This window comes from Aulostomus chinensis, chromosome 22 (assembly GCF_037954235.1).
Source record: "Aulostomus chinensis isolate RoL2024-O1b breed Wild chromosome 22, RoL_Achi_v1.0, whole genome shotgun sequence".
Classification (NCBI taxonomy): Eukaryota; Metazoa; Chordata; class Actinopteri; order Syngnathiformes; family Aulostomidae; genus Aulostomus; species Aulostomus chinensis.
The window spans coordinates 10,482,501-10,507,539 of record NC_141341.1 but is presented as its reverse complement, the minus strand read 5'-3'; the positions used below and the strand labels follow the sequence as shown (position 1 = coordinate 10,507,539).

The window sequence follows — 25,039 nt, the reverse complement described above, 5'->3', positions numbered from 1 at the left end:
CTGCTGCTATATTGGTACAATGGCTTTAGTCAGTCAGTTGTGATGGAATCAGATTGGTTGCTGAGAATAAGTGTGTGGGAGAACACGGACACATGCCACAATATTGTGAGACGGCAGATTGCCAGCCCCCTGACAAAAAAAGAAAAAAAAGTGATTGCTCACTTATGGATACTTGCTGTGGTATCACAACAATAAGCCTTTTTATGGAAGCCTGACTGTCACCCACAAATAAGCATACGGCTCCAAACAAAAACAAACAAAAACAATCGCGTGCATGCACACACACACACGCGTGCGCAGGCGCACACAGAAACAGACACACTACAACGCCTGTTGTGTTTTTTGCTGGTTTACGACCTAAACCTCCAATTGTTGAATTAACTGCAGAGAGCGGGGTGGGTGGCTGGAGTCACAGTGCCAGGGCTACGCTGGCCAAGAAAAAACACAACACAAACTAACCCTTGGCAGACGATGGAGAGGCGCTTTTTTTCTCAGAAAAACTGATTAACTCTCTTTTCCCCAGTGTTGCTTCTCCCTCCACTCTCTCTCTCTCTCTCTCTCTCTCTCTCTCTCTGTCTCTGACAAGCTGTTCCCTTGGCAGCTGCTTCGACAATGCAGATCCCCGAGCAAAGGGGCGGGGGTAGGGGGTTGCTGAAGTGTATATACTGTATATATATATATATATATGTGCGTGTGCGTTCGTGTGTGTGTGTATGATTGGAAGGGTCACTAATTCAGGAACTCTCCACATGCAAATCAGCACTGAAACATGCCAGGGCTTTTTCAGTCCCGAGGCCCTGGGATGCTGAAACTGAGCATGATTAGCACTCAACACTAGTGTCAGATTCCGGAAACCTTGTTCTTTCTGAGGGCCTCGCCTTTTGTCTGAGCTCCTTCCGTTCAACGGCTGGCCCCATCACGGTGTTTTTCCAGGTGTAAGCTCTCCTAACAAACTACTTTCCCCCGCCGTTAGTAAGATCGGGTTTTGTTGGCCTTCTAGATATCACAGTAAAAGCTCATCAGAGAATTCCTAAGAGATTTTCACATATGGAATTGAAATAAATATTCATGTTGGAATATTGTAGACAAATGTTGCACACTATACATCATCGTAGTCACAAAAATAACCACCTTCAAAGACGGGCATGTGACTTTGAATGTGGCGATGGTCTGTTCGAGATGTGCATGTCTAGAGAACACAGCTTACACCTGTGCAAAGCCCTGGAGTAAGAAGCTCAAGCTACATGCTAACATGCCTAAACTTCTCAAAGGAACTTGATCGTTGTAATGTTGCTGTGCTTCAGTTCTGGTTAGATTAAGGGACAAAAACCACTTGGTTACAGGGTAAGATGATGGTTTTGGTTCAAACAAAATTAAAAAAGAAAAGAAAAGAAAAGAAAGAACGGTTGAAAATGTCTTGCCGTCTCGCTAAAATAATGATTACATACAAAATGCTATTGGAAGCAACAGCAATAATAGGACTTTAACAAGGCACCATTGGCAAGATTTATTCGAGGCTAGACCATCATTCTCTACCAGAAACATGAGTCAGATGTGGCCAGGAAGTCCAAGGGCAGGAAATAAACACATCATAATCCTCCTCTGTAATTGGGCAGATGAGAAATGTTACTATTCGACATCAGCACAGAGAAGCAATATCAAACTCTCTCTGCTAGCATGTACGTAGGGGCAGGCATCATTTCAACAACCCCAATAGATTGTCAATCTCTCTTTGTCTTACATGCACAATAATAGATGTGCACACACTTTTCCACCAAAGGGAAATCTCTCTTCCATCAAAGCAACCCCCCCCCCCCACACACACACACACACACACACAAGAAGCCCCACTGAGTGTGCTCACTAAGAGCCCTCCTTTGAGCCCCTAATGCCCAAGCAATCAGATTAACGTTGTCGGTGTAAGCCTTGAATTACTCACGTTATGACTTGATTGGCCAATAATTTGATTGGAGTCACATCTCTACTTCCCCTGGTTCTTCAGATCCCATCTTCCCTTTCCATCCTTCTCTTCATTTTTCCACCTTCTCTCTCTTTCTCTCGCTTGAGGCAACAGCATGTCTCGCTGTCAGCTTCTGAGGCATGGTGTAATCACAGGGATTGTTGAAGAGTCTTATCAAGGGAAAATACATCATCTGACTGTAAGTCAGATACAACCTTTTAAACTGTGGAACAAAAATACCTATTTCTCTTGCAAAAATCCTGGCACTGTATTATCTTTGTGTTACCTAACTCACTATGAATAGTCAATAACCTAAAATTCAATGCCCAAAGCCAAAGAACAGAAGAGCCAGTAACCTTCATTATGAAATGGTTTGATCACAAAAAACATTTTCCTAAACTTACAGTATCTTAGTGGGAATCTCTCAATCCAACAGTGAAATGAATAAGGATGATGTACCTTCTTTTATCTATTTCCAGCCATGTAAATGATGACCTCTTAAAAACAAAGTATTTCTCTTTTAGTATCACACATATACCAAAAAATGCTATCCAAAAGAAGCTTTTTTGGGATGCCAAACAGTAAAATCGAGTAGGCAGCTTGTCTCCTAGAGTCTGTGCTGGTATCTCCACACTTTGAGGTCTCTAGTGCAACCCGTGGGGGCAACGTTTTGATGACAAGATTTCTGCCGAAAGGGCAATGAAATAAGCAGAGTTAACACGATTCTTTTAAATGTTAATAATTAACAGCCAACGAAAGAGTGAAGTTCTGAACAAAAGAGAAGATGCTCTTTATTCTGCAAAATAATACATATTAAATATTTTGGCAGATGAAGCAATGAGACCATTAGCAGGATAACTCAGAAAGAAATGGACGGACTTTGATGAAATTTGGTGGGGAGATAAGTGACGTTTTAAGGAACAGTGGTTGACTTTTGGTGGTGATTGAGATCAAATCGTAGACTCAGGAACACAAAGACTTTTCAAGACCGTTGGCAGGATTCTAGTAATCAAGACCACATCAAATGGTTGAAACCTTGTGGCATATGGAGCTCATCTTGATTATATTTATTACGTGTGTTCTGGAAGACCTTTTTTTTTGTTGAAAATATTTATGACCAGATTTTGATGGTATCCCGTCACATTGTGACTCAACGTAGCCTGACAGGTTCCTCATCAGTCTGGTCTGTTTCTAAACACCGTGGGTTGAACGAAGGGGCACTGAGTTAGGAAGTGGTGCAGTGAACAAAAACATCTCTATATGTTAACTTAATCTCACAGAAGGGCTTCAGAAAGGCTGATCATTATTTAAGATGACAGTACCTCCCCACCAGGTAGCTTGTCAAGGCTGTCTCTTCCGCTTTCTGACAGTTATGAGGTGTATGCACCCTGTTAAAAGAGGAGTAATAACTCTGTGCTGCGGTTCGCGAGTTGCCAGCGTGGACCTTAACGCTACTATGAAAACATATGGTATATAAATCTCTGGTTTGCTCTCATGGGACTGACGGGGTCAAAGGGTCTTTGTTTAGATATCTGGTAAAGGAAGTGTATAAAACACCAGAGGTAAACTGTCTGAAAGATACTGCACATGTGGACCAAAATGGACAAGGAAGCAAGGATTTAGTCGATCAACGGATGTGCACATAGCCTGGAGTGGACATTTCAGGGTTTTCCAGTCTTGTTTCACTACACGGAGGCAATAGAGTTGATTCTGTTTGACTGCTAACTTCAAAATGAATCTGTGAAGAGTGTGTGCTGCTCCGCAAATTAGCCTTGGAGACATTTTGTATCTATGTCACATAGCAAGCAGAGAGAAGGATGCGGATGGATGCTCCCTCTACTGAGCTGATAGTTTGATGGTAATCTTATTCCTCGTTTTTCCCCTCCCATTTCTATCTTGTCTACCATTCTCGCTATTAACTTTCTTGGGCTGTCATACGCCTCTGGAAGACGGCAGCCATCTGCTGTGAATCATACCATGCTCGGAATCGAATGTAACAACACAGACTTGGAGGCACGTAAACACAGGCATACGCAAGAATGACAGGAGGAAAGAAAAAAACGCATTCGCTGGAAGAAACAAACTAGCTTCACATGTTTGACGCATATGAAAACTATACGTCTCGAGGAAATATAGGAGTAATAAACATAGGCTAAAAAGCATGCAACAAAAACACATTTAGAACGTCTAATATTTTGACAACCAGCATCCAAAAATATGAAAATGGTTTGCAAAAACTCACAATAATAGTCCACCACAGGCAGAGAAGACCAAAAGCAGCTGTTCTCTGAGAGTGTTTAGAGATGCTTTCAAAGAGAAAGGTCATCACCTTGATTGTGGCGTACGATAACACGAGGACAACTACGCTTGGATAACCCAAAAGATAATGCAAAGATAAAACGACAGATGGCAGCAAGATAAGACTGGAACGACACAGCAGCAACACTGAGATGGCATGAGGAGATAGAACTGAATACAATGTTGTGTTTCAAGAGAAGGCACAACAAACCGGGGGGGGGGGGGGGGGGGCAAAAATCAAACATACAGTAAGTGACGAAGCAGAATAATAATTAAAAAAACCAAAACAAAATTTGGAGCCACAGTGAGAGACATCATTTCGACAAATGGAGAGCACAACAGTCAGCATGCAAATGAAGACCAGACAGCGGAGACAGAAGAGAACTTATTCTCTTCTAAATCAGAGCTGATCCAAACAAATGTGAGGAGAAAGTGACATCTGCAACAAGTGTATTTTACCTTTCAGGCACGACTAGGTGTGTGAAGCTTGCAAAGACGGGGTTTTATTTCCCCGTACTGTATCTTATCTTGGTGAGAACAGGATGCAGAAAGAGCCAGCCACGTATATTTAGCACAGAGCTAACAGTGACTGTTTGCCAAAAACAGAAAAAAAAAAAAATCCCAAAACATTAATTTACAAGCTCTTAAATCCATTGTCCAGTATAATCCACGGCTTCTTGATCTGGCTGTACGCTGAGTAATCCACAAAAACTTTGATTTGAGCAAAAAACAAACTAACTAAAACCCTTCTGGTTCAGAGCGCTTCACTGGAAAGGAAAAAACTGTAAGTGTTAGCGGATTACTGAGCAAATACTGGAACATGTACTTGAGAGTGTGTGAATGGGCAGTATCGCTGACAGCCAGGGGGGTGCCATTAGCTTCGAGCTAAATAAGTGGATGGCTCCTTCCATATTCTGGAGCCACAGAGAAGTGATTCCAAGCAAGTTCAACACCAACTTTGACAGTATAGCAGTAAAACAAAAGATGAGGCTATGCAGAGTTGTTAGTATGAGTGCTGTTGCTTGCTAGTTTTAACCATATATACAGCGCGAAGGCCAGAGGTCTTGGTCAGGCCCTCCTCTGAGCTTCGATAAACTCCACCTGACCTTGACGTTCCAGACCTCAGAGACGAGGAGGAGAGATCCCTCCTATGTTCCTGAGCTATGCATGAAAGGTCAGGGAAGATTTTCTTCTCCTCATTATCTCCCATAATAACAGATTTGCACTGGATGAAAGCCCACAAAAATACACATCATGCGGAAAAGAACATTTCTTATGCTACTAGAGCCCAATTAAGAGTGTTTGATACTTTGATGTGAAACTTTATTGTCTCCATTTCCATCTGTTCTTGTCTTCATCTATCTCTTGGTCGGGTGTCTACATATTCACTCATTCACACGCACACGCGCGCGCGCGCACGCATACACACAAATGTTAGCAATATCACTGGGATGAAGAGGACAAAAGGGACCCGTGACTGACTTTATTCTCCCTCAGTAGGCAGAATGAGGGACTGTGAGCTGGTTCATCAGCCCTCAGCAGGACTGAGCCTCAGCCCCTCATCTACTTTACTCTGCTCTGCCTGGACTCGCGGCTCCCTCATCCTGCTGCAGACCTCTCATTTATGATTGAAGCCACTGGAAATGGAAACAGTCAGTGTAATTTAACATGGCATGCCTGTTAGAGAGAGAGAGAGAGAGAGAGAGAGAGAGAGAGAGAGTGCGAGAGGGTGTGACAGAGGAAGAAAGGAATAGAGAAGAGTCATTATAAAGGAAGTAGTGGATGGTGGGAGGACAGCTGGCTAAAGAAAAAGGGAACAGGCAAATGGATCTGAAAACCCCTTATGGGAATTAAAGGGTAATTACTTATCACTCTGAGGGGAAGCTGCACCTATTCAATTTGTAATGCAAAGCATTAGTAATTATCATACAAAAATACACGTAATACGTGCCATTGGTTTGCAAGTGTAATGCTGTTATGTCTGTCAAAACTCTTAGCTCTGGCTGTGGCTGGGCTGCAGCGCTGAATATGATCTCTCCCAGCGATGTGAAGCCACACAAACGTGCAGGAGGATAAAAGTTGCAGCGTCAAGTTGGCACACGGAGTAACGCTGCAGCAGCGGAAGGGTGACATTAATCATATTACATGTTTGCCGGGTATCTAATGAATTGTGCGTGTTTGTCGAAGCTCTTCCAGCTTAACTTGAACACTTAATTAAGCCCTGTAATAACAGTGATGACGTATGTTATCTCAGTTTTTGCGCTCATGCTAAAGGAATTCAAGCAGAATAACAACGACACAACAAATAATTTGGGACACATGAGAACATTTTTTCAGCTCTTGTTCGCTACTTTTTCTTTTTTTTTTGTCGATTGAAAACTCAAGAGAGACGTACAGCGAGCAGCGATGTTAACTTTGTGTTAAGCTGCATCTGGAAGCAATACTGTCACTTTGGCAGAGCTTATTAAAGCCACAGGTGCTCGCCAACCTGCACGGCAGCAAATAAGTGAAGTCTAAACACAGTATGCCAACAAACTGACGAGCATCCTTTGAGTACTTACAGTGTTCAAATGAGGAGCGTGGCAGGAGAAAAATATGTAAGGAAAATGAGCTGCTTGGAGTGACTATAATCACAAGGATGCTGGCAGCTTCATGTGTGCGGTGCAGTGGAAAAGTGCTGATCACTACTCTGTGTTGTGACACCATATGCTTCTTCATATGGGCCTTTTGCTCAGCGAAGATGATTCACAGCCACTGGAGTCTTAATGCCAAAAAAAAAAAAAAAAAAAAATCTTTCTCCATTGCTAACCTCAATAAATACTAATCAACACACCCATCTGATGCTCCAGATTTGAGTTTTAAAGGGTTAAAGGCCGATTTTTTTTTCATTCTCTTCAAATGCCGCTTCTAAATTTAAAGGAGGGTCGTCTTTCCAGGTTTCAAATTCTACAAGGGATGCTTTGGATGAGAACAACACATGTGTTTATAATAAGAATTAGACCAATAGCTAAGGCTTAATTTGTTAATTCCGTTTTTTTCTACAGTCTAACCCTTTTTTGTTCCACCGAGACAAATAAATCTAAATTATTTTCTTTAGAAATGTAGCAAAGTTAAACTCTTTCAGTTTGCAATCATTCAGCGCGCAGGGCTGGCAAACATGGTCGAAAAATCTGTGTTAAAAAAAGAAAAAGCATCAGAAATTGCCACAGCATCCAGCATACAAAGTATTTCATGTTTAAATGATGAAACACATTTAATTTGCTGTTAAAGTGCATTATAACGATAATCACATTTGCCAGGTCTTAAGTTTCACACCATCTTTGCATTTTAGTCGATCAGTTAGCAATCCAGGAAAAACAGCTATTTGACCCAGTTTAGGTGAGTCTTGACTTTGGAGGATAAAGATGATCTATCCTGGAGCTGGAGTGCATGTACCCACATGCATGCTACATTAGCCTGAGAAGCTCATCCATTCTGCCCACTAAAACAGGCAAACCAGTTATGAGTGAACTAAATAGCAGGCTTTCACTTTCTCTGCAGCCATCTATGAAGTGTTAAGTGGATATTCCACGCGTAGGTGTAGTGAAACAGAAAAAAAATTAGCCTCTCACCCTGGGTGTTTTTATCGTCTTGCAGGAGAGCGCTCCATATTTTATTCTAAATTATTCACTCAAGACGTTTGGTATGAGGAAAAGAAGTGGTAGAACGATGGCGCTGCACATCAGGGAAAGGTAGGATGGAGGGACCGGCGTCGGGATACAAGGAGGACCAGCGGCGGCTTGCCCTGAGAAATCTAATCCCCAAGTTAATTGGTATGACTGATGAAAACAAATTGAAACGGGTTGTGTGAATCAGGGGAGGAGGACGAGAGAGAGGACATGTACATGCAGTTTAACAGGAAGACATAACTGGAGTGAAATACACAGTAATTGTAGGGAGACTTTTGAGGTGAATCCAAAATACGGCCCGGCAGCAGCAAATGAACTTGTAGCTGTTTAAGAATTCTTCGAACATTGATGGTGAAAGCTTTCCTTAACACAGGAGCTGCACCATTGATTTTCCAATATTCACATCTATTCACAGGTTGTCTTCTCGGGGGCCAGCTGAGTAAATGAATGCAAAGCGTTTCACCTGGTCTATGTGTGTCACCGTGGCGTATGGAAGCCTGGTCCTTTGAACGCCGTCTCTGCGGGCCTGCTAATTGAGCCAGATCAATTCACAGAGACAGCGAGCAGGTTGGCACAGTTGCCACATCAAAGAGATTCTAATAACTGCACACTGTGGCCATTACCAAGCCTGGAAAAAGCCATATTTATGTTTGCTTCAAAGCAAGCGTGGCAACATTTGAATGCGCTGAGAATGCAGGCCATCGCTAGCCCCCTCCCCCCAGCTTCCTTTTTTTTAAATCATTATTTCAAGGCTACAATTTAAGCTGGATTGGAACTATTTGTGAAATCATTCACACAAAAATACAGGCATATAAATTGTGCAGCTAAAGTGGAAACCAATAAAAAAACTAATAAAGAAATACAAGTGTAATTTTGAAAGAGAAATTGCAATAATGCCCAAACTATTTCTCTGTGTTAAGTTATGCACAGCGGCAGTCGTATACTTCATCTCCAGCAGGATTTCTTCTGCTGATGTTATCAGTTTTACACCCGCCCTCCTATCCCGTATTCTCACAGCAGCTCTTTTACTGATAATTGATACGTTTGAAACTTTGTTCATCAGTGCTGTCCTTTGCCCTGCAGTCCAGCATGTCTGAGAGGACATTACAGCTGGCAGGCCTCTCACTCTTTCCTTCCAGCTCTCTCTTTTTCTCTGGAGCGACACTCACTTTCTGTCTCCCTCTCAGCCTCATTTATCTCTTTCCTACCTTTTTTTTTACTTTATCTCCTTTCACTCCTACGTCGTAGTCTCTCCCTCTCTCGCTCTCTCTCTCTCTCTCATGCTCACAGCTTGGCATGTCTCCGCACTGCTCGGTGAAATAATTTACCGCATGCAGTGCTCCTGCGGATGATTGAAGCTTAATTAGATGGCAGAGGTAGTGGAAGCCAGTGGAGGTGCTTGGGAGCCAGTGCTTGTCAGATGGTCCGTCTCACTCTCACTGGCTTTGTCCTTCAAAACTTTCACTTGTGCAGGAGGAGCGATGGAGGGCGCGCTGAGCACCGCCGCAGCTAAAGTGACACGCTGACAGTTGGTTGCATCGTTCACTTTCTCTCCCTGGACTGCAAATATGTCGACCGCTGTTTTTTCTTTAAGGGGCAGACAAGCTCGTCTGAAATTACCAGGCAATCTTGTACGTGTGACATAAAACCAATCACTTACACAGAGCTGGTAGTTTGCTTAAAATCATTTATTTAACAAGCATTTCATTAATAAGTCATAAGCTGCACATATCTTGGAATGTCTGTGTCAGTAGCAGTGTGCCTACACACTGCTGTTTTATCCACCTTTTTTTGGTACCACCTCTACTCCTCAGAGTAGGAGACTAACACACCTCAGTCCATTCAGGTGCCTGATGAGTAAACAAGTGACACTGTTGTAGAATTGTTCTTCCTTTACCTGCCTGTCGATCTCCAACACGGTTCATTTTTGCCGGTTTATTTCATTCAGTTCATTTTCGAGGAAAATGTTGATGACCGTACAATCTCTAAAAAAACCTCTGTTTACCAAGCTGGGAAACCTGGAAGCTCCATGTCAAAAATGTACCGTTTGACTTAAGTTTATGACAAGCTATGTGCTTTGAGACAACATAAATATTTATAGTAAGCAATGAGGAGTAAATCAACATGAACTGCATTTTCTCTAATATGCAAATACAAACAAAAAAAAAACCCAAATCTGGCTTTATTAATTTATTTAAAAAAACAAAAACAAAAACAAAATCCTTATCCAGGCCTGGGAATTGCTATTTTTAATTCCATTAATTTTCCAGTCTTTTTTTCATGGCCTGATAAGAGCATAAACATCATCTATGACCCGTTTCATATAATGATTGATTCACCTGTGCAGCTGACAATAATAAGCGCGTGTCAAGGTGTCGATTACTGTTTTATTTCCTTTTGTAATAAAATACATAAAGTGAGTTTTTGATAGCTTCATTCCTCTGCTGAAATTGGATGTGGCACAATCCTACTGAGGACATTTTCCACCAGCCGCCACTGATGCTCTAAATTCCTGTGTGCATTGTTCAAATAGGAGGCCTGATAGGCAAAAAAACTATGTCAGGAAATGAGCTGCCAGGAGTGACGACGATAATAATAATGATGCCTCTGCCGATGAAAGGTTCATACGTGCAGCGCCGGGGTGGAGGGGGGGGTTGTGTTCGCTGATCACCACTGACACCATATGCTTTGCGAATAAACACGACAATGACTGTCCAAGGGGAACGCATTCAAGGTGGCGCGAATGGAAATGAGAGGTGAATGATGCTGCTGAGCGAGCACATGTATCCTCAAAAAATCTGCCCAATTATCCTGCAGTATTCACAACAGCCACTACATTTAACTCATGGTTGGGGGGGGGGGGGGGCAGGCTTCGCTAGGCTAGCTGTTGTCAGCACTGTCAGCCATCCCTTTGATTATCAGCCAGAGGTCACCCTGTGTTGAGCCAAACCATGGGGTCTACGACATCAATGGAGCTAAGACGTAAGAGGAGTCACCTTTAAAGGATAATAAGAAGACTGCTGACTGACTGCGGACCACCCAGAGGGAGATCTAGGCTTTTCACATGAATATAAATGTGGTATTGACAAGAAATCTTCCCCAAGAGAGAGAGAGAGAGAGAGAGAGATAGGACAAGATGGCAAGAAGCAAGAGCGCAAGTAAAAGGAATTGAGAAGAAATTAAAGGGAGTAAGAGGAATGAACACTGGTTCATTTCACAATGTTAAACCATCTGATGCATGGGACTAGAGGTTGATGGGCTGGTGCGAGTATGGTGTTATCATAAACATTTGGGATTCACTTCATGGCGGAGCTTTAATGATGCTTTTAGCATAATTTCCCCGCTGCAACGTGAAGGGCGAGCAGAGAGTTTCTCTTCCTATAGGCTCTGTGAAGGTTTAAACATTGGCTATTGGAACAAGGATGGAGATGGAGGATGCACTCTGTCCTTTCTGCTTAAACCGACCGATCCACAACTATTACAGCGTATTTGACACAAGTGCCTCATGAATGACACCAGTAAGTTATTCAAGTGTAAAATGTTGGTAGTTTCGCTTTGGGTTTCCCGCATTTGTCCATGAAACTGTATTTAATGTGTCAAGAATTCAAAATAGAAGCCTAAAGGAATTTCTCCCCGAAAAATCCACATTCATCTTCTTCCGGGGTCTACAGTGCCGCACTCAATAGGGTGTTGAGGGCTAATTGTAGGTTGTCCACACTTGGAGGAAAAAAAATGTACAGTAAAATAAAGTGAGTAGAAAAGCACAGCTTTGTTTTCATTTGGACTGTTATCAGCAGAAGCCGACTGCAGCCAGAATAGGGATGATTTCCATAAAGACTAGCTGTTGTCTGAAAGCAAGCAGCTGTCAGGCGGAATTACCTCTCCGACACAGACACCACAATCGAGGGCGCCCTTCCCATAATTCAGTCTGATTGGCTCAAGGGGAAAATGGCAGCCTGTGGAGAGTGAGGCGAGTGGCTGCTTGACAGGTTTGCATCTGCAAAGCTAGACACTGCATTTACCTGTTATCATTCTGTCTGCTCAACATGTCAGTTTCCTCCCTTTAGAAAGGTACCGGAACAAAGTGACATCGAGAATAGAGTCCGAGGTGTGAGGAGGCTAATATCTCTCTCCCTGTCTCTTTCCCACACATACACACATACAGCATGAGTGTGTATTGCCATGTTGTTGCTGAGTCGAGTACGGAATGCAAGTGATTATGTAGTGCAGATGCTGACAGATGTTTAGCATGTGCACTTCAGATGATTTCCAAACAGCTTTTCCTCCTGAATTTTGTTTACCCTTCCAACAGTATGAGCTAAGTCACAGAGCTAACAGGCTAGCGCAAGCGTAATCTCCGCTGCATCTGCATCGTCTAAATTGGCAGTCGGTACAGCAACTTTACTAGAATACCATAAAAAAAACACACTCTATGTCATTAGTGGTACATTCTATGTTTTTTTTTTTTTTTTTTTTTTTACAGGAAATCAAAAACAAAGTAATGAATTAAATACATTTACAAGTCAGTTTACTTACATCAAAACTTGGCACATACTTCAGCCTCTATGTTCAATAACAGCTAAAATATATGATAGGACTGGTAAAAATACTGCATTGTTGTCCATCTGCTACTTTGCTTTCTGTTCCTAACAAGTCACACATCTTCTGAAGGTAAATTAAAACACAACTTGAGTTAATTTGCCATTTTCGAGTCAACAATTGTGTATCGTAAAAAGTACTGATACTGCTTGATGTAATATGTGCGTTTGTGAGTATTAAATTGTTTTAAGTGAGCAGAGAAAGTGTGCTTGTACTGCACTGCAAGTATCCTATCCAGCGCTGGATAAAAATGCGTAGTGTACATATAAATATGAAAGCAAAAGCGCATTGTGTTACCTTTGAAACTTTACTACAAATTTTTTTTCCCAGGTTGATAATACTGTCACTATCAGTCCACAAAACTGACAGCAGTGAGTGATTGTCCTGCGCTAGACATAAACATAAACAATGTATCTGATGCATCTGTACTGTGTCCCTGACACACACACACACACACACACACACACACACACACACACACACACACACACACACACACACAAACTAGTATATCTGGACAGCTTTTACTCTTTATGTGAATGGACACAAACACATTATTTTGTGTACACAATCTGCAAAAATACAAAAGCACACACATGCTGATGCACCGGCACGCACACACACGCGCATGCACACACGCACGGCTCCATACCTATGCTAAGTACTCTTATCTGTTACTTGTGTGAGGTGAATGACGGGGGGGGGGGGGGGGGGGGCGCAGGGGGAAGTGTCCTTTAGGTGTCTTAATTATGGCTCCTCTCCTCCCTCTCGCTGTCACCATCCCCAGGGGAGGGCAAGACAAAAGGAAGCCAATGTTTCATCTCTGCTGCCTTGGTATTTCAAATTCCAAGGGGAGTAAGAGGAGAGAGGCAGCCGGCTGTTCCATTGGAGAAAGAGGAGGAAATCAAGTGACACGTCCTTTTTCCCCTCTGTTTCTCTCTTACATCTTTTGCATCTGTGTTTAAAATAAAGCAACTCAATAAAAGTGTTTTAACGGCGTCAAGGCAGGAAAAAGGCACAACTTGATTACTGTGACGGTTTTACTTAATGAGCTGGCAGCCTCTGGCTCGCTATGCGTTTATTACTTTGTTGTGGGGAGATATATGTGACACAATGGAGCAGAGGAAGCGAGAGAACCGGCCTGAATGCTCTCATTATGGAAGTTGTATGTGGCATTAGCAATTGTCTTTGTGATTTACACCTCCCTCAATGCTCACCTGGCGTTTACATTTGGCCACATTGGGGGGTTGGGTGGGGACGTTGCTCTGCCATGACAGAACTGAGGGTGTCAGAAACATCTTGGCAGCTAGCTCAAAAGCAGCACGCTGTTAATTGTTGATGGGAATAAATTACACTTATTGAATGTCTGACAGCAGAAGGCACAGTGGATGTGAATGCAGATATATGGGAATGTGTGAGTCCAGAGGGAAAAAAAAGAAGCTTAGAATAGGAGAAGCGAGGCGGTGATGTGGAGAAGGAGGAGCAAAACGATAAGAGTGATGGGAGTGATACGTTGTACCGACATTAGAGTGATGCAAAGGGAGTCTGTAAAGCAAAGTACTCTTTAATGTCTCTCATATGTGTGATAAAAGCCAGGCTGCTGCGACAAAGAACCTTTGTGGTTTTTTTTTTGTGTGAACGTAACAAAGGAACATTCAAAAAATGAACTACAGGGCAGTTTTGTGAATGCACGCACCCACACACACAAACACACACACACACACACACACACACACACACACACACACACTCACACACATTCTTAAAACGGTCAGCTCTTCAGTCGTGGGGCACAAGACCTCTCTCCTGAAAATATTGACTGAGAAAAAGGAAGCGCTACAAAGTGTGCTCCCAGAATGAGATGGGCAAAGAGCACGGCGTCATCTGTATTCCGAGAGCCTGTCCTCTTATAAATATTGGAAGAAGGACACTGGTGGGGAGAGGAAACGGCCAAATGGCGCATTTGAGAGATGGCACACCTGAGCACCGCACAGAATATCATCTCCTCCTGTCAGATCTCATTCCATTTGATCAAAATAATTGCCACCTTCATCGTTATCATCAGTTCTGTCATCTTTACTGGCGCCTTCGCTATTCTCCATCTCATCAGTGCTTCTTTGGCTTCAAGGGACGGATATATGGATCAGATCAAATGCAGAGCATCTTGAGTGAGAGAATCACTCATAGCCATCACCATATTCATTGCTTTAATGCTGGAGACATTTTGTTCACCTATTGAGATTTTTCTGACACCAGCTGATGCAGAGAGAGAGCCTGGTTTAGCCATGCAGGCATGTCTATCACCAAGGACGGTCCTGCTGGGCTGCAGTCTGCACTGATTCTTTCAGCGGTGTCAGCGAGGAGATGGAAAATTTAGAAGACAAAAAAATTGGAAATATTATCCAACGCGGTCTCAGTCATAAAATGTAATCTATTGATCCGTGTACATTGACACGAATTTCACATTTTGACAAGACAGCATGACTTTAAAAGTTGTTGAGAAAAAAGAATGGACTAAAAATGTCTGTCTACTGAAACTGGACAAAACAACAACAACAACAAAATCAAGGGATGAAAACCGAAAGGATTTTAGTTAAAAGAGAGAAAGAAAATGGAAAAAACCACAGATGAGACATATGAAGACTTGCCTCAAAGAAATCACGGTGAGTTTCCATCGACTAACATCGGACTGAGATAACTCAGAATTTTCGTCCACAAAAATTGACTCAACAAAACAAGCTGCCAAAATTAACACTATTTCAAAATACTAATGCATGTCAGTGAGAATCACCCTTTTTTTTGGCTGCGCTACATTGTTTTTCTGTTAAAATGTCATGATTGACTTAGTTTAGAAACCATTATTTCATCATTATTCACTGACAATAGCCCCTTGAAATAAAATTCTATGTTGTAAAATAACATTTGCTGTGTCAACAAGGCTAAAGCCTGGTTAGGTTTCAGCCCAAAAACCACATGGCTAAGGTTAGGAAAACATTGCGGCTTGGGTTGAACTCTCTCTCTATGTTTGTGTGTGTGTGTGTGTGTGTGTATGTGTGTGTGAAAATCCAGCTTGATGGTACTAACCACCACCGAAACTGCCCCCAACTGCTAATTGCCACCTGTTTGAATGATGAAATATAGTTCCACCTGCAAAGCAATGCAACTGGAAATCGGTATCATTGTGCATGTGTCAACAGGTTAAATGTTGTGCCTATTAAATCAACTGCAGTTAGACTGGGCTGCAAGAGTGGATGCAAGTTTCACACACTTGTTCTTTTTTCGTGTAGTTAACCACCAAATAATCTGCTATAATGGACAAATAACCAAATTTATTCACCACTTTGAATGTGACATAACAGTCCAGATTTAAGCTATGGTGACACGCACAATAATTTATCAACTATCACCAGTCAAAAGGTTGAAGTCGTGTATCCACAGCCTGGCTGCTTGCCTGCCAAACCTGTCTATGTGAATCTGTGCGTGTCAACCTGGCTCCACTGCCAAATTCACCAGGGTCCACTTTGTACTACTGAAACAGCTTGTCTCATCTGCTTCCACTTTAGCAAGCTAATAATACAGCAGAAAACAGAACAAGGGACTAGTTAAACCTCAGTTACATACAGGCAACCATGTGGGTTCACAGTGGAATAATACAACACACACATACACACACGCGCACGCACGCACAAAACTAATTCCCACCATAACCCCTTGTAGCCAGAGACACACAGTTGTAAGGGAACTGGCTTGTATGTGATTGCCGGTTCAGCCTGTCACGGCTCGTGTCAGCAAGATTAAACAGACCCTCCCGCATACTTGCCTCCAAACTTGTCATGTGGAAATACACAGATATTGTTGAAAAAAAATAAAAACCCACACTTCTTCTATTAGATGGAGCAAGTTTGTCATTAAAGCCCGGAGCTCTGTGGAAAATGACCTTCTATAAAAATGTGTTTATGGACAAAACCAGCGCGTATGTGAGAGCTTTTAGTTCCATCAGCACCCGTGTGTCTTTTGTCTAAGATTCCAAGGAGGAGCTTTGTGTGCAGCAACGTGCTAATGATAATGCATGAGGATGTGATGAATGCAAACACTTTTTTTTTTTTTTCCTGAACACTGCCTACCTTGGCCATTTGGGCCTGCACCCCGGTGGCTTTGAGAGATGACACGGCCTTCTGTGCTGCAGCTGGGCTGTCAAAATCCACAAAGCCATAGCCTGGAGAGAGAAAAGAAGAGGGAAAAGGGCATTAGAAAAAGCGGAGGAAAAAAAAATGAAGGCCGATGACTAACAAGGAGAATGACAGGCACTTGGTAATTGTAGCAGTAATAGGTTGGTAACATGACTACAGAGGCTGCCAGTTCTTATATCTAGTGAGCACTACATTGTTTGATAATTAGCAACACTGACGTTCAGGGGGATGCTATGCATCTTAATTAGCAGCATGGATGAGCGATTTTGTAATAACAAACGCCGGCACCCCGCTCACCTCAAACTCCACACATAGACACACACAGTGATACACATCTGGATACAAAATATAGGATGCTAATGCAGACAATCACTTTGCGGCATTAATTTCAGCAAAGTCCTTAATTAAAAAAAAAAAAAAGAAAGAAAGCAAGAAAGAAAAAAAAAGTGGCCCATACATGCACCCTCTCACACACGCAGGGAGACGTGTCAATTAATTCCTCAGAACATCACTGAGTCATTTTCAGTTGTTCAGGCTTTTGATTTTCGGAGACTGTGAAGCTGGCTGGCCCACGTCGTGCTCCTCAACACCCGGCATATTAACACAACCCCATTTCACAGCCTTCATAATCCTCTCCACAGTAACAAATCTCTCAAAGGTTGACAGCATGCCAGAGCGGCTGCCATTTCTCTCACTCTTTCTCTCTCTCTCTCTCTCTCTCCTTAACTGCATCTCTCTTACATACACATAAACATACGCTTATATTACTCGCAAATATAGCAGTTCTTGTCCATCTTCTCCCTGTCTTTCTCCGTTATGCTCTCTCTCTCTCTCTCACACACACACACACACACACACACACACACACACACACACACACACACACACACACACACACTCGCTCTCTCTCCCTCATATTTTTCCTGACATTAACAGCCACCAGCCCCCATCTGGAAATTCATCAGCAGAGGAAAGCGGAGGGAATGAAATCTGCAGCTGTGATTTATGAGTTATTGTGATCCCGACGTTCTCCGGGATGTATCAGAGACGGGGGTCACGTCTGTGTTAATTAAAATTTGGTGGCGGATTAAAAGCAGTCAATGGTGCCCTCTGATCCACTGTTTCAGAAGAAAAGTGTAATTAGAAAAGGATAATGGGTGTGAGGTGGTGGTGGTGGTGGTGGTGATGGGGGGCTCACCAGCGTGGTTACCCCATCATGTTATAAATGATCATAACACTTGTGCGGGCACAGGAACGCCTTTGGTTTCTCACCATGCGTGACTTATGTGTGGTTGTTTGGATGGTAAACATCTCACCTGCTCTGTCAGACAGAGAAAGCGTGAGTGCATGTGTGTGTGTGTGTGCGCGCATGTGTTTGTGAGTGTTTGGTGATGGGCAGGGGGTTGGGACATTCTCACACCCGCCTCGTCAGCGACGCTTGGTCAGTGTCACCCCTCAGGTGTCTGATTTGACTGTGCCAGTAAAAACAATGAATTTGATGACATTTAGGCAGGTGCACAGCTTAAAAAAAAAAAATACCCCAAACTGTTGTTTGAGTCCCAAAGATGGCCACAAGCATCACAATTGCTGCACGAGTGGGAAGTGTTTCTGAGTTGTATTTTTACTGAGAAAAAACAATTCGCAAATTTTGGACGATGGAAGAGTGTGTTTAAAAGCAAGTTTGACATTTCTTGGACAGTTATCACCTTAACCATGGCAGCAAAGGTGATGTAACCTCAGCAAGTGTTTCGATATATGGTCCATCTTACTGTTGCACACTGTATTATATTACATCATCAGGGGGTGTGCTGCTTTTTTTTTTCAAGTTCCTAACTGTTACACTTGCAGGGTGTCTGTGTGTGTGTGTGTGTGTGTGTGTGTGTGTGTGTGTGTGTGTGTGTGTGTGCGAGCGCGCCTGTCTGTGTGTGTGTGGGCACCTGTCTGTGTGTGTCATTTGTTTCACAGCCATTATAAAGGCTTTGAGTCTTGATTTTCTGCACCGGTCATCAGAAAATCTTAACACAAATGTTTTATGTCGGCAAGATTCCATTAAGAAAATCAGTGAGGCCCTCATCTTTTAGGTGACAGCCCCCCACTCCCCACCCCTCACAGTACGGCCTGAGCCTCAGGTAGCATGTCCGTGCAGGATCTACACAGTCCACTATAGAGGGGCCAGTGTGGACCCACAAGAGTACAAATGCCCTTCAGTTCACTTTGTACCATTTCTATTAGTCAACAGTTACACTTCTGGCCTCTTGTAGACCAGAATTGGACTTCTGAAGTAATAAATCTACCTTTGAGGGATCATTCCTCAAAAATGTACCCGTAATTGTTATTGCCTTCATTTTTGAGGGCCTACCGGTACGGGCGGTGTCTACTCTTTATTACTCATTCAGTGAGTCGTCATGTCCTGCGCATGGATAGAATCATCAGCATATGTTAATAGTCTTTTAGTCAGAGTTTTCCCCTCACACACACATCTGTACTTCTGGGGTAGAAAAAAAAAAATCCCAGAAAAATGGTCACAGTTAAGTATGTGGATTAGCCCGTGTAGGGGAAACACATGTTACTGTTCAAACGTAATATTTCAAAGCTGTGAGCAAGACACGCAAAATTTACCTCAGCTATCGACGGAGAGTACCCTCAGTCCTTGGCAAATTAAAGCAAAACTATCTGCGTGGTTTGATACTTCTGATCTTATGGTGAAAAAATGTGTTTTTGATATCAAAGTTGGAGTTGATACATTCCCCCTTTTCACCACTTCTACATGAAAATAGGAATGTGACGGAACCAGAGAGAAAGCCGCGGAAGACTTTGCTGATTCTCTTTAACAATCTGAGTATTTCAGAGATAATAGGAGACCCCAAGTTATAAATTTAATATTCACAGCCCCCTCCCCCTTTCAACCTGGAGTGCACTTATCAAACTTTCAGCAATATGAGGATTTTAGAGAACGCTGACCTACATTCAGGCGACGGTGAATGGAGGAATGGGTGAAGGCGAGGCGGTGCACAGGAGAAAGAGTGCGCGCACATGAAAGGTATGAGGACGGGGGGGGGGTTATTTCAGGTCAGCTGAATCCACAGAATACGACTGAATTGACAGGTGCCTTCAGTAATAGAAGCAGTTGGCTCTCCCTGTGTTGTTATTGTAGCTGAAATATGCATAATGATTCTGTAATGTGGGATGTTCTGATCTGTAGCCACGGGCTAAAACTGTTTAAGGGTTGTTTAGTAGGGAAAGAGAATAATAATTGAGAGAGGTCTCTGACAGGGTTTTTATCAGGGATGGGGATGGTGAAGGTTACGGAAAATGTAATCTTCATTTCTTCAAGAGGACAATGTCGGTTTTCGAAAACATTTCTTTAAAATGGCTTAAAGATTAGAATTTGCTTCAAGTTCTTGTGCATGTGGAGCATAGAATATTGTGTGAATTATAATGTTTATTGAAATATTGGCAGCAATCAGGACACCAGGCCTTCTTTATGAAATGTTCTTACACACAAATTTGCTCTTCCGAACACATGGGCCTTTCTAGCCCTCACTGGCTGTGAGTGTGAATGGTTGTCTGTCTATGTGTGTTGGCCCTGCCATGGACTGGTGACCCATGCAGGGTGAACCCCTCCTCTCGCCCGAAGGCTGCTAGGTTAGGCTCCAGCCCCCCAAGAACTTTAACAGGATAAGCAGTAGAAAATGTTTGGATGGACTTATCATCCTTCAAATGTTCTTTTAATGGTAGATTAAAACATGTTCTTTGACATCATTAGAACTGTTAGTAGGGCTAGAACTAGCTGGGTTCTTTGCAGCTGACATCTATTGGGCACGTCTTGTAACATTAAAGTCTTTGCAAGCCTGGATGACTGACAGTTACAAGATGCCTGACACCTTGTGGAGAGTAAGGAGTTACATATAGCTGTCAGGCTTTGACTGCTTGTCTATAAGACTAAATTGAGGGTTCAAAAATCCTAAAGTGTCCCCCCCCCCCCCCCACACACACACACACACACAAAAAACAAAACTAAAATGCATGCGGCTAAGTTTCTCATTTGTTCATTTTGAATAAACTAATCTTGTTTATTGATCAAAAATTTTCACAGAGACCAAGCTTTTATGTCAGGAATGATGGAAATAAAAAGGCAATGATGTTTGAATGTTTAAAGTTGTAAAAGTGTGCGCACTGTTTCAATTCTCACTCACTGGGGAGCCTAGAATTTTCCCACATGGCCGTTTTGAAAGAAGCAGGCGGGTCTCCTAACGTCTGTATATTCTGCATTCCATTCATCAATCTTCACACACAGGCTACCGCTCCAAATGACTTCATGCACCAAATCGTAACGCCTGTGCCGTGACGGATCGGGCCGAATACACACCCCTATTATCACTCACACCACTTCATAGCTAGTAAGGGTGTGTATGTTTGGTGATGGCAGCATTTACTGTAAGTTACACTGATACGTGGTTTGTTTAAGTTGCAGAGAGAAGCAGCAGGGTCATAAAACAATGTTACACTCAATTTGGAACATCACTTTTCACACAGTAAAGCACATACAAAAACACAGAGGTTTCATTTGAAGAATGCTGTTTTGAAGCCAAGCACACACTGTACCATGACTGCAGTAACTGCGGGTACTCTGGAGTTACTATCACAAGTGGGTTGCAGAGCGGCAGGTACTGCTTTGAAGCCTCCGCAATAGCACCAACATCAAATCGATACCTGCCACTAAAAAACAGCTCAAAGTGACTGACGACATGCATGGATACTGATAATGCTGTGCAGCTGCACACTAATATGCATGCACAAAGCTGACTGAAAACACACATTCTCTCTCTCTCTCTCTCTCTCTCTCTCTCTCTCTCTCTCTCTCTCCCAGACAGGAATAAAGGGAACATGAGCTGCCATATCATATTTGCTGGTCTGGCTCTAACAGGGAGCCTGTCAAGATAAAAGCACCATCTTCTAGCAGTTACTACAGGGTTGTGCTACGCTACTGCTGCTGCTGCTATGCTACTGGTGTGTACCCGGAGACTATATGTCTGTTAATGCATGCGTATGTGACAAAGCACTCCCAAACACATTCCCCTGTGGAGGTCTAGAACTGTCGTAGATGCTACCTCAGGCTACGCTCCACACAAAAGTCTTCAGTGGAGAGTAGAGATAAGGGACTCATTACAGCGTCTGTATCAACGTATCAATCATCCATGCATCATTCATGCATTCACCGTCAAATTATGCTAATCCTAATTACTTCTGGGGAAATTACCATTCTTTATCTGCTAATAGTCTGGATTGTTTGGGGTTTCCTTCCCACTATATCCACTATAATTTTCCCCAATATTTCCATTTTTCACATTCTCATATTCAGTGCTAATGATCCCATTTTGCAGCACATACAATGGAATAATAATGCCCTAAGTATGAATAATGAATCAACAACAAGTCACGGAGCATTACAATGGAGTACAGGCCAAACGTGTAATTGTTTACGTCCATGTGAGTCGTCAAGAGGAGTTGTGGAACTGCTGTTATACATGCGTGCTTAATTATTGTGGTTGCACATATGCTAACAATTCCTACTTTGCATGTTTTAATGTAATTACGGTTAATAGAGCAGATAGATGGACCACTCCATCGACAAATGTGCATGACAAAGCCTATAATGACTCTTATGATTCATGGTGCAACTGTAGTGCACCTCGACGGTTTATCATACAATATATGTTTACCCATGACCTAGCTCACTGACGTTTGGTGTGTGTGTGTGTGTGTGTGTGTGTGTGTGTGTGTGTGTGTGTGTGTGTGTGTGTGTGTGTGTGTACAATTTTGGCAAACTCTTTTTCTCAGTGTCTCATAAATTTCAGTTATAAACTCTCCTTATCAGAACACGTATGCGACAAGTCACTGAATTATGCAAAGTTGTAATTTGTAATTTCGTCCTCAACAAGCTAGCAGTTAGCGATCCCTCTTGTCTCATCATACCACTGTGTTCCTGAAGAGGAAGCAGTGAGTCAGACTTGTGTTATTCTGAAACCCAGCGGCGTTCCTTCGGTCGCTAACCAAAGCCAGTGACCAAAGGTGAGTGTTGGAGTTCCTCCGTTCATAATTGTGCTCTCGATCAGTTTATCAGTGAAAATGCCAAACTTTTGCTGGTCCATACAACTAAAATTTTCAGTTTCATGCTGCAAGTGAGGATTTATTCAGTTTCAAATAATTTATCTATCCAGGGAGCAGAAATACAGAAACATTTAAGATGCTTGAACTAAAAACTATTTTAACATTTCCTTTAGGATGATTACTTTCCTGACTCACAACTAATTAATGCACTGCTTGGTGTTTTGCCTGTCTTTTATATCTAATTATGAATTTAGCATCTTTGGCTTTAGAACTCTTAATTGGATAAAGCAAGACATGCATGAAAAGCTGCAGATGAGATGGTTTACAGTTGTACATTTATATTCATCTTTGGACCATCTGACCAGCCTCGCTCCCCTGCAGGGATGGTGAGTGGTTGTTCTCGGGGGCTGTAGTGAGATCTGTAAACGCTGAAGGAGTTTGTGTTAAATAGTGAGATGGCATCCATGACTAACTGTGGCCAAGCCACCGCGGTCAAACTCCAAATCCAGAGGCAAACATCCTCACTGGAACTGCATTCCTATGTCCTCCTCCATTTCCCCCCACCAACAGAGGCTGATTGATGATGCACTTTGTGGCTACCCTTCACTATACCACACAGAAGTGTGTGTGTGTGTGTGTGTGTGTGTGTGTATGTGTGTGTGTGTGTGTGTCTGTGTTTGATATGGTGTTTATAAGTATGTGACCTCCACCTTTCTTGTCCTTTTTTTCCACATGCATATGAGTAAACAAGTCAGGATCATGAATCTATATTTCGGCAGAAGTATCCCCCACATAAACATCTGCGATGAATATATTTCTTAAACGATGTGTTTCAAGCGTTTGGGCTGGAGACATCTGACCACATCGGCGATGTCAGAGCATCAACACCACAACGCCACAAACTGACAAGTCATGGGCAACACTTCCACCTATTACAGCCTCCTCTACATATGGCAACACATGAAAGAAATAATCATTTTTCCATTTGCAAACACAAAATGGCTTCATGTAGCGTTCCTGCATACATCAGGCAAATGAGACAGAATTGCACGTACACGCAAGTAAAAAGCACCTCCTATATGCGCCTATAGGGACACGCTGCAACTGTTGAGCCACGTAAAATAAAGATTCCTCATTAACTTGTCCTGTGTCACCAGCCTGGCTTCCTTGTGTTTAGAGACAAAACTCATTTACCATAAAATAACTCTCACTGAAAGCTCTTTTGTATTAGACACTGGCAAGGAGATAGCAGTACAAGCAATTAACGTATCAACCATGCAACATGGATTTATAGCTAAGGCATTCATCTCGGGCTGAAGCCAGCCTATTGGCTGTATTGTATTTCTTGTCATCCTCTCTTGCAGGTGTAGGAGTGTCCTTGTCAGGGAGCTGCAGTCAGGATCTGGGAAGGGCAGCTTGCCAGGGCGAAGGGCCAAGTGGGCCACTGGCGGCTCATTGTGCTGAAGACAAACTGAACAGAAGGTTGAAAAAGAATAACTCATCCCATGTCTGTGCAGGATTTACAGATGGGTTCCGTATAAAAACCTCTCATTGACTGGATTGCAATTACAAAAGGCAGCAGAAGTAGTCGGCGCACGTTATAGCAACCATGATGCTAGCACGAGGACTTCTATTATAACAAATCAATCATGTTTATATTCTGAGGCAAATGTGACGCTGGGAAGAAATGAGAGTATATCCACAGATCTTGGCCTTTCCCGGATACATTTGCATATGCTGCTACGAGAACTTTAATCTGCTCCAAGAATAATTGTAGAAAACCCTATTATGGCCATTTTGAGATCATTATATGCTACTGAAACAATGAAAACAATAAAATAATAGGTCAGTGCTCCTCAATGGATATGAAAAGACGGTATATAAATATTACATATACGACAGTTAAGGAGAGTGACTGAGGTATCTGGTATGAAGATGCTGCAGTGAATACATCCTGGTAAAGCTCAACAGCACCACAAATGACAGCCCCCCCCCCCCCCCCCCCCACCATAAAATGGCCACAAAATCCACACACCAATAAAAAGATGCAATTAAAAGTGATTATTATGATCCACATGAAGGGAAGGATTTTTTTTTTGTTGGGCTGGTGAATTAATTTTGTATATATTTACCTAGAAATTCACTGATTAAGTATTTTTATCGATTTTTTTTCACTACCTCATACTTTCATCATGTTGTTTTCCCATACTGTC

At 42.6% G+C, this 25,039-nt stretch overlaps 1 protein-coding gene across 4 annotated transcripts in view; it reads right to left on the bottom strand.

Moving 5' to 3' along the window:
• The window catches only part of LOC147240719 (RNA-binding motif, single-stranded-interacting protein 3), a 287,130-nt gene that overhangs the window by 116,555 nt on the left and 145,536 nt on the right, over positions 1 to 25,039 (bottom strand). For all 4 annotated transcript variants that reach the window (XM_086194098.1, XM_086194100.1, XM_086194099.1 and 1 more), the window contains one exon: positions 16,650 to 16,741. In XM_086194098.1, coding sequence (XP_086050224.1) covers positions 16,650 to 16,741 — 92 coding nt within the window. The remainder of the gene's footprint in view (positions 1 to 16,649; positions 16,742 to 25,039) is intronic.